Genomic DNA, 9,916 nt, shown 5'->3' with positions numbered 1-9,916 from the left:
GCGCCCGCATGGCATGCTGGGAGTTGTAGTTCCCCCCAGGTCACAGCACACATGGGTGCAGCAGTAGTCCCACCAAGTGTTTTAATGCCAGGGGCAGACTTTATGAGCTTTTTGTAACTAAGTGATGTAATTGCTTTTAACAATAAATCTCTTTAAATAAATCTAGTTTGACACGGGGGCACTGAGATAGGGCAGAAATAAGGTCAGATACACTTATCATACTAGACTTATCATACTAATATACTTTTTATTGCAGAATATACATATGATTTTGCAGTCACAGGGAGACAAAGGGACTTGTATGTATGTATGTATGTATGTATGTATGTATGTATGTATGTATATCTTTATTTATATAGCGCCATTAATGTATATAGCTCTTCAAAGCAGGAATACACGTGACATAATCATATAAATAACAAATAATACATAATGGGAAGAAGCGCCTTCAGACATAAAAGTAACATTTAGGAAAAGGAGTCCCTGTCCCGAAGAGCTTACAATCGAATTGGTAGGTAGGAAGAACGCACAGAGAAGGGAGGGTGTTCTGGTAAGTGCGTCTGCAAGGGGCCACGGTTTATGCATGAGGTGTGTAGTATCAGCCACGGAGCTACTCGTATGCTTCATTACAGAGGTGTGTTTTAAGATGGGTCTTGCCCAAGTTCACATGGAGCTGACACTGGGATCAAACTAAGTGCACCCATTTACGAAGCAGTGCTATCATAGCCTTTTTTGCAGGTACACTACATGTGTTTTGGTCCTGTAAGACAAAGGTGCCCAAACTGGGAGGCGCACAATATTTTCGTGGGGGAGGTGGGGAGGCGTGGCGTTTACAGAGGTCATGCGCTCTTCCCCGAAGCATTTAAATTAAATGTCGGGGATCGCATGCAAGGCCTCTGTGAATTCCCTTATCTTGTCTCTGGCGACGCATCGCCATGGCAACGCAGTGTCAAATGGCAACGCGACGGGTCACACGATGTCGTGTTGCCATGGGAATGTGACGTCGTTATGTCAGAACGCCGGAGACAAGGTAAGGTGGGAGGGGTGCAAGCAGGGGGGGAGCGCAGAGGGAAAAGTTTGCGCACCCCTGCATGTAAGGAACGTTTTTGCGTGTGGTAAGCTGCAGCGGACAGGAGACTTCCATGGGAATCGATTGAAAGTACCTCCACCCAGCACGAGTACGGAGTATTTGTGTGTACAAAACTTTGGTGGATCTGCGATATTACCATTGAGCTATTCTGCTAAACACTCATTTTGTGTTTTTTTTTTAATAAATATATTTGTTAAGCTTTTATTAGGCATTTTGAATCGAAAAAGATAATTCAATAATAATAATTAAAAAAAAAAAAACATTTCTAAAATCAAAAGTTATTGTGCAAAGATTTGGCAGCCGTAGAGAAGTACAATACAGATTTCATGCAATGTACTCCATTTTAATGGGCCATTCCAGTACCAAAGTGCCATTTGTGGTTCAGCAGCTCTGTATGGCAATCTCTTGGGCCCTGGGCTCATGTCAGCTGCAGGCAACCCTGTAATGTACTGGTTTCTTTCTGGAATATAGCACAGCACTGTACATGCAGTGCAACATTTAACTGCAAAACAGAAGCGAAAACGCTTTGTGGCTGCACAGCAGAAAATGAAAGGGGTTAATATTACAGGAGGCCGAGTCAGCAGAAGTAGGGACCAATTTACTGTCTGCTTTGGAGATTTTGAGGACAGGTCTAATTATGCTATTAAATTACCCATTACCCACGGCGGAATGACAAGGACGCAGGACGCAGGCGGCTCCTGACCGCTGATTATAGCTCTGTACTGCAGGAAATCCGTCTCAATGTGCAGCGAGACGCCCGCAATTAGTCTCATTACTGTCGGGCTTCTCGTGCATGTGTGTATTTTGCTCTGTCCTGGGTCTGACAGACAGCACGGCTTTTAAAGCAGCAGTGCACGCGAATTGCCATATTAATTTACATTTCCCACCGCAATTTTTTTTTTTTTTTTTAAATCCGGCGCTTCATTCAGGAGATGGAAGCGTTTGAAATATTACGTGTCCGGGATGTTAAAATGGAGTCCCTCGCCCCCAGGAACTCATTACAGTCTATAGGTTACCATGGCAACCCCAGAATTTAGAGCTTAAGTCAGCCATGATTTTTAACACGCAGGGAAGAAGATAATAACATTATAGTAGTTAAACTCATATATAGGCCTCAGGGGGTTGCACATAATTGTAATTTTACAGCCAGACGCACATAACCAGCACAACTAAATAATGTATAGAGAATTGTCGTCTCAGCTAAATTCTATCACCTTAAAAGTAATTGTTTTCCTAGTTTGCTTCCGATGAGTAAATGTTTTAAATCTTTTTGAATGTTACCCGATACGTGGGGGTCTCAAGCACATCACCAATTTGCATTGGGGTGATCAAACGTTTAAAAAAAACAAACAAAAAAAAAACGAATAAAACTAAAATCTGTTCTAATGTTACGTTTAATTATTTAAAGATTCTCCATGTACATAGTAAGATCTTTATGGAAATGTTCTACAGCAGGGGGGTTCTTAACGCCAGTACTGAAGACACTCCCCCCGCCCAACAGGTCAGGTTTTCAGGATATCCCTGCTTCAGCACAGGCACTGAGCAACTGATTGAATCATCTGTGCTATAGCCGGGATATCCTGAAAACTTGACTTGGGGGGGAGGGGGGATAGGGTCTTGAGGACTGGGGTTGAGCACCCCTGCCTAAAGTAATGTCACCTCCCTATCTATTCTTGATTACTTTGGGAATTTCCTATGATGTCATCATTGATTGAGAAGATGGTAATTTTGTGGCCCTGTTGGAAAGAAAACATTTTCAAAGGCAGCATAAAGGTTAAATTCAATATATTTTGGACTGGCGCTTAAAGCTGCAGTTTTAAAAAATATATATATATATTTCCATTCAATATGTGCATCAATACAATCTGCACACTGACAAGTGATTAGCCAAGTTGCCGATCGATCCGTTCTCATGTGATAGATCGGCGAACATTCGGATCAGGGTTCTTTATATCACTGTCTGTGCTGCAGAAGATTACCCAAGACGCAAAGTTCTATGGGGAAGATCACGTGACCAGGCAGTCACTAGATACAATTGGTGCACTACCTACTAGAGAGAGGGCAAAAGGGGTGTGCCAGAGCCTGTCTCAGAAGAGGAAGGAGATGTGACTTTGTAAATGGTTGCTACAGAAACAAAAGTGCTTCTTACATCTTTATATATTAAAGCAGCAGCCCGCACGGATCGCCATTATTTCTTATTTTACTTTAATAGCTGCCTTCTAGCTCTTTCCAACGCTGTTTTTATTTTAAAAATCTGATGGTTCGTTAAGTAGATATGAACGTATGAAATACATTGGGGCCCAATTCTAGTAGATCAGAAGTGTGACAACCCGCATCCGAGGGCTCGATTATACCAGATGCCGCTGAGCGGCAGTGCGATCCGGTGACGTCACCCTGCGCCGCCGCCGAGCGGCATCTTGATCATACAGGGGAGACATGAGAGAAGAGATACAGTGGAGGCGCGAAGGTGTGAGCGGTTTCACCCTCATTGGCTGAACCGCTCACGTGACGCGGCCGTCGCCTGCCAAAAACAATTAGGAAAATCTCTTCAGGAGACTGCCGCCCTGCAGCTCCAGGCGGCGCGCTGGTGTGTGACCCTTCATCAGCTTTCAGCTATTTGTTTTCCAGCCGCACAGCTCCACCATCAATTTCTAGTATAATCACGGCCTAGAGTGCCCCTTTGAAGCAGATTAGCACGCTTTGCTATTCTATAAACCCTTCTCGCATGTCCAATCCGCGTCCCCAAAAAAATCCTTTTAGCAGCGGTTTCCGATCGGCACAAAAGCCTCCAACTTGCATATTTATTTATTTTTAACCAAATAGTAGTAGCTCCGTTATGCAAACTGCTAAAAAAAAATAAAAAAATTCACGCCACCTCAAGGGGGGCGAGATCGATATTGCGCGTTACATCCAGAGCCTGAAATGTGGGTTTGGCTGCGAGAACAAAACCCATGAATCAGACTGGGGATAAAAGTTAGCAGCTCCGGTCATTCCGCTTCTAGAGCGCGTACAATCCGAGCGGTTTGGCGGTTTGGCGCTTGTTATACACGCGGTTTAGGAGATGCGGGTTGCAATAGTGAATAGGGTTTTCCGCTACTTCGGAAAATGCCAAACCGCGCGGTTTGGCATTAACAACTTTGGAGCGACGAGAATAGGTCCCTAAAAAAAAAAAAGCGTCCAGAATTTAAAACTACATTCTCCGCAGAGTTCAGTGAAGTCTAAAAAGGTTAACATGGAATCAAAAGCCACAGCTGGCCATTCTTTTTAACAGTTTTATTTTGGGCAGGAGGCAAGATAACAGAGGAGAGATAGTGACTAACGCGCTCCAGCTCTGGATCCAATTTTGTTCATAAAATACAAATAGGTACAGAGAATAGGGCTAGTGAGATAATGAAAATATTGTCCTCTGTGGGGCCAAAATATCCCTGAAGATGGGGTTAGCAATGAAGCCCCTATGTAATCCTCATAGGGATGGTCCCTTGGTTCACAATATGACAAAATAATAGATAAACATTACATTACTCACCTATTGCCCGATCTGATGTCCTGAAAAGCGTACTGCCAAGTACTCCCTAAGGAGAGGGAGCGTCTCAGTGAGTAAAGACGCTGACTGGCACTGAGAGTTTGAAGCAGGGGAGCCTGGTTCAATTCCCGGTGTCGACTCCTTGTGACCTTGGGTAAGTCACTTTATCTCCCTGTGCCTCAGGCACCAAAAACATAGATTGTAAGCTCCACGGGGCAGGGGCTGTGTCTGCAAAATGTCTCTGTAAAGCGCTACGTAAAACTAGCAGCGCTATACAAGAACATGCTATTATTATTAAGTAGAAATGTTGGTGCAATGTAGAGAGAGAACAGGCGCACAGTCAAAAAAGTGGGTCCCAAGGTTGATGAAGAATAATCCTTTATTTAATCCATAAAGCAAACGGAGGTGAGCACCCTCCTACGCGTTTCGTGTACACCCGTACACTTTATCAAGGAGCTGACTGTGCGCCAGTACTCCTCTCTCAAGATAACAGAGGAGTCAAACTCCTACAGGCTTTCGGGAGGGGGAGGGGGCGGGGGGCGTCGTCGTCGCGGTTTAAAAATCATGGGCCCTTTGTAAACTTTTTAATGGCAACTTAAAAACACTTCATGAATAAAACAAGGAAGAAAAAAAAAAAAAACAATTTATTGATGGGCGTAACTGAAAATATACAGAGAACAAACATTTCTTAAAAAATAAAACAAATTACAGGGAAAAGATACAGCGAAATAAAAAAGAAAAAGAAAAACAAAGTTACATTGTCAGGTTAATTACAGGTATCTGAAAACAAAGAAGCATATTTGCACTTTAATACGAGAGAAAATAAATATTTTTGCTTTAAAACAGTTAAATTAGCTCATGCAAATTCGTATTTACACACACGCACACACGCACACACGCGCGCACACACGCGCACACACACACACACACACCTCAGAAGAAACCCCTATAGCCGGGCACGATTCACTTACTAAAACTGTTGTCTAATAACGAGCGTTCACGCTACGCAAAATGAGTCGTTCTTGCCTGTCCAGAAATTTCGAATGTTAACCCCTTTGCTCCTGGAGGGGCCAGGAATGCATCTGCATTGCTATGTATGTATGTATGTATGTATGTATGTATGTATGTATGTATGTATGTATGTATGTATGTATGTGAACCAGGACTGGGTCGGTCATGGTCACTATTTTTAACCCGTTCGTTGCAGACACAAATCCAGGTGTTTCACTCGCAGACACGGTTGTATATTATGGAATAAAGACAGGGGCTGCGTGACTATTTTCCCAGTGAGAATGGGGGAAGCAAATAATCCCAAAGCAATTTCTGCTTCCCAAAAAAAAAAAAAAAAAAAAAAAAAAAGCAGCCCCCCCACCCCCAAGTGGAGGAAACCTCCAAAATATTGACCAATTATTTTTCCCCTTCTCATTTCAATTCATCCGTGCAAGCCTCGTTCCTATTTTCTCTACGAAAAAGGAAAACGAAAGCCATCTTTTGTTTTTACCGCCCGGAAAAAAAAAAAAAAAAACAACTGAAATCTCCTGCGTGATAAAACGAAATCACAAAAAGGTGCGTCACCAAATTGTTTTATTTGTTTGTTTCAGGTTTTTTTTTTGCAAGTGGGCCCCTCTGCTGAAAGGGTGGGGGGGGGGGGGGCGGGTCATCTTTCTTTAATCAATTTATAACCCCTGATGTCACACAGTACATATAATCTTTAACATCCTTTTTCTTTCTCCTGTCTAAAAGATCACGTTGGACAAATCCAGGGACACATTGATTAAACAAAATTAAAACCAGAGCAAATAAAAAAACAGACCAGGGGAGCTTCTCATATATAGAGCTGTGCAAGGTAATACTGAAACGCGTAACCACATAGAAACACAGCAGCATTTCAAATAGGTTTGTGTGTTAACATTTACTTTTCTCCTTTAAAGAACGGTTTCATGTTGAATAAAAATAAAAAAAAATTAACATGCTGCAGTGTATAACCATATCGAGTATCACTATACTCTCCCAGGACCTCTCTCTCTCTCTCTCTGCAGCGCTGTGACATTTAACTTGTCCCCTCTGTCACCTTTATTTTGTGTAGTGTCTACCTCTGTAAAAGGCCTACAATGGGGAATCCCATAAAAAGGTTTACAAATCCCCTACATTGGTTTACAGATCCCACTTTAGCAGGGCCGGGAGGGGCGGGGAGCAGAGCTCGGCCACTGTAATAACAAGAGATCGTCAGGTTTTATATCCAAAGAGTTGGAAGGGTATAGACCAGGGCTGGCCAGCTCCAGTCCCCGCCACCAGGCTAGGTATTTGGGATATCCCTGCTTCAGCACAGGTGGCACAGTCATTGACTGAGCCACCTGTGCTGAAGCAGGGATATCCTTAAAATCTGACCGGTTGGTGGCCCTTGAGGACTGGAATTGGCCACCACTGGTATGGTCATACCCAGGCTTGCTTTATACTGCAGCAGGTTACATTGTCCCCGCATATTTAACCCCTATATTGCTGGAGGAAACAACAGTGCACCCAACAGCAGCAAAGGGATTACTACAAGGAGCATTAACTGCAAGGAGGAGGTTGATCCGATTGTCTCCCTCCGTTTAAGCTTTCCATTCAGGTCTGTGGATTTATGCCCGATTAGCATCCCCTGAAACCAGACTCGGTACCACTTACTCTTTTTAAGACTGCTGGACCCAGTGACTGCAGCACAGGTAAGTTCTACGATGCACAGTAGTTGGCCGCATTGAGGCTCCGTGGCTGCCATTTTTATCTCCCGTTTGCAGGCCCCTCTGGCAGAAAAAGGGTTTTTAAATAAACCCCCATTACATAGAGAGAGATAAAAAAATCTTGCACCTCTTAGCTTAATCCCTTCTTTGCAGAAGGGGAAGTGTAGAAAGCACCAGCACATTTGCCTTCACTATATATATATTTTACCATCCTTTAGAAATCTCTCAGCTGCTGGTCCTGGGACAAACATTTCAAGGAGGCTGGAGGTGTTATTTAAGGCAAGTAAAACGCTGAACGTACCCCCCCCCCCCCCGCACCCCCTGCAATGCAGTGCTGCCCCCCTCACTGCAAGGGGGTTACAGCAGGATACCCATTACAGCATTAAAATCAGAGTGACATCCCCACGATGTTCTGCCGGGTGCAGTTAATCGTTTGTGATATCATTTGGGGGCCCTGTAGGGATGTCAAGAGGCTGCAGCACACGGAGATTCACATGTAATCCCAGAGGGCCTTATTCTATATTGTCCAAAGAGTCTGGTCAGGCCATTTTCAGCCAGAAATGAATGGGGCTCTGGTCCTGAATGCCCGCTTTCTACAGAATAAAGGGGCCTTGATGTTCTTCTGCCTCTATGCTATGTAGCAAATACTTTACCCTGAATCTCACACGTTTCTGCTGGTGTAAAAGGATCACAACATTTTAATGCTACTTTTTACAAATAGTTGATCAGCTGCTAAATAGCGGTTTATTGGAGAGCGAGAGAGAGAGACAGAGAGAGACAGAGAGCGAGAGAGAACACGGAAGTTACTTTGTAGGAGGGTTTCAGTTTGCCTATAAAAGCGGTTAGCGGAGCTCGGCCCGGCATCGCGGGCCCCTCCGGCAGCGAAAGGGGTTAAAAGTATCGGAGCAAAATGTAGAACAGTGCCCGTTAGATTCTTGCAACGATGCCAACACATACACGCACGCACGCAGACAGATACACCACGCAGCTCTAGGCAAAATCGGGTACTATGTGGCGAAGGAAGAGGCTAGTCCCGCACGGGGGAAGGCCGAGCCAGTCCCGCACGGGGAAGGCCGAGCCAGCACCACAATTGATGAAAGCCGGCAGGTTTTTTTTTTTAGTGTTTTTTTGCAATCGTTTTTTCAGTCCTGATTTGTCGTTCCTGGGCTGCACATTTCCAACATGGCGCGTTCCTCACGCACCCTGCGGCTTCCCAACCAAAATAAAAATAACATTAAAAAAAATAATGTAAAAACGGCTGTCCCAACTGCTCTCACATCACAACTTCTAAAACAATGAGGTGTTTTTTTTTTTTCTTGTTGTTTGGACAGACATACGTACAATGGCTTATTATTTTGAGCACTTCCTCTCGTGTCCCATTGGTCTCCGCGGTTGCTGAGAAACGGAGGTTCTTTTTCGGTCGCCAAACTGAAGACTCCCCCCCATTGGCTGCTCGTGCATTCCAATCCTAGGAATAAACACTGCAGCTGATTGGCCAAAACAAATATGCCTTGTACTCTTGTTCTTTGTTGGTTCATAGCCTGCAGTCCTCACAGTGCCCAAGGCACTGGGGCTGTTCTCTCTTCTACACCGATATCTCGTATGTTGTGCCTCCCACTCCGGAAACCTTCTTTACACTAGAATGCCTGGAGGGGCTCACAGTGGCGCCCTGGGAGCTGGAAGTGGATCCCAGGCGACATTCGGCCCTGGATAACACCTTTGGCTGTCCATTTATTTTACCGTGAGGTGCCTTCAACTGCAGCTCCTCCCTGCAAGGCAAAAGACAGAGGTGTTAAAGCTGCAGACCAAGCAATATCCTAAATGTGTGTTCTTTTTTTTTTTTTAATAAATCAATTCTGTACTATTAAAAAAAAAAATGCTGCAGGTATTTTCTCAAACGACTCTGAAAGACATTTTTAAAGTATTATAAAGTAACAAGCATTTTTTTGTTTCTATAGCAACCATTTACAACGTCCCTTCCTCTTATGAAACAGGCTCTGGCACACCCCTTTTTGAGCCCTGCCCTCTCTCTAGCAGCGCACCAACTGTATCTAGTGACTGCCTGGTCACATGATCTTCCCCACAGAACTTTGCATCTTTGGTTCTCTTCTGCTGCACCGACAGCCATTTAGTGAACCCCCGAGCCGATTCTTCGCCGATCGATCACAGGAGAACGGATCGATCGGCAACTTAGCTAATTACTTATTGTGTGGATTGTATTGATGCACATATTAAAGGATTTTTTTTTTTTTTTAAACGGCAGCTTGAACTGTTGCTATAAAGTGGCCTTCCCTGTCCCAAGCAGGTATAAAGTATAAAAGTGCAGTGCTGCTTAGGAGCTTAATGAAGTCCTGGCAGGTGTGAGATTTCAGTGGGAAATCTTGCCAATTTCAAATATTAATAAAAAAAATAAAAAAATAAAAAATCATCAAGTTTTCAAACTGTATTTTTATGTCTTCTTGCATATGTTTGATCATTTACATTAAGACCTAGGAGTAGTTTTGGTTCCCTTGTTATCTGCCTACATAATCCACAATTAGAGAGCAAGGTTACTGGCACCTACTTTTTAATTAATAAGAGGGT

The 9,916-nt window shown here is 43.8% G+C and overlaps 1 protein-coding gene across 1 annotated transcript in view; it reads right to left on the bottom strand.

Annotated features, from left to right (window-relative positions):
• Positions 1 to 5,239: 5,239 nt before the first annotated feature.
• The window catches only part of ZDHHC8 (zDHHC palmitoyltransferase 8), a 49,607-nt gene continuing 44,930 nt past the window's right edge, over positions 5,240 to 9,916 (bottom strand). The window contains exon 11 of the mRNA XM_075568589.1: positions 5,240 to 9,102. Coding sequence (XP_075424704.1) covers positions 8,919 to 9,102 — 184 coding nt within the window. The 3' untranslated portion in view covers positions 5,240 to 8,918. The remainder of the gene's footprint in view (positions 9,103 to 9,916) is intronic.

The sequence above is a fragment of the Ascaphus truei genome, chromosome 13 (genome assembly GCF_040206685.1).
Source record: "Ascaphus truei isolate aAscTru1 chromosome 13, aAscTru1.hap1, whole genome shotgun sequence".
Taxonomy (NCBI): domain Eukaryota; kingdom Metazoa; phylum Chordata; class Amphibia; order Anura; family Ascaphidae; genus Ascaphus; species Ascaphus truei.
This window is presented reverse-complemented; position numbering and strand designations above follow the sequence as displayed.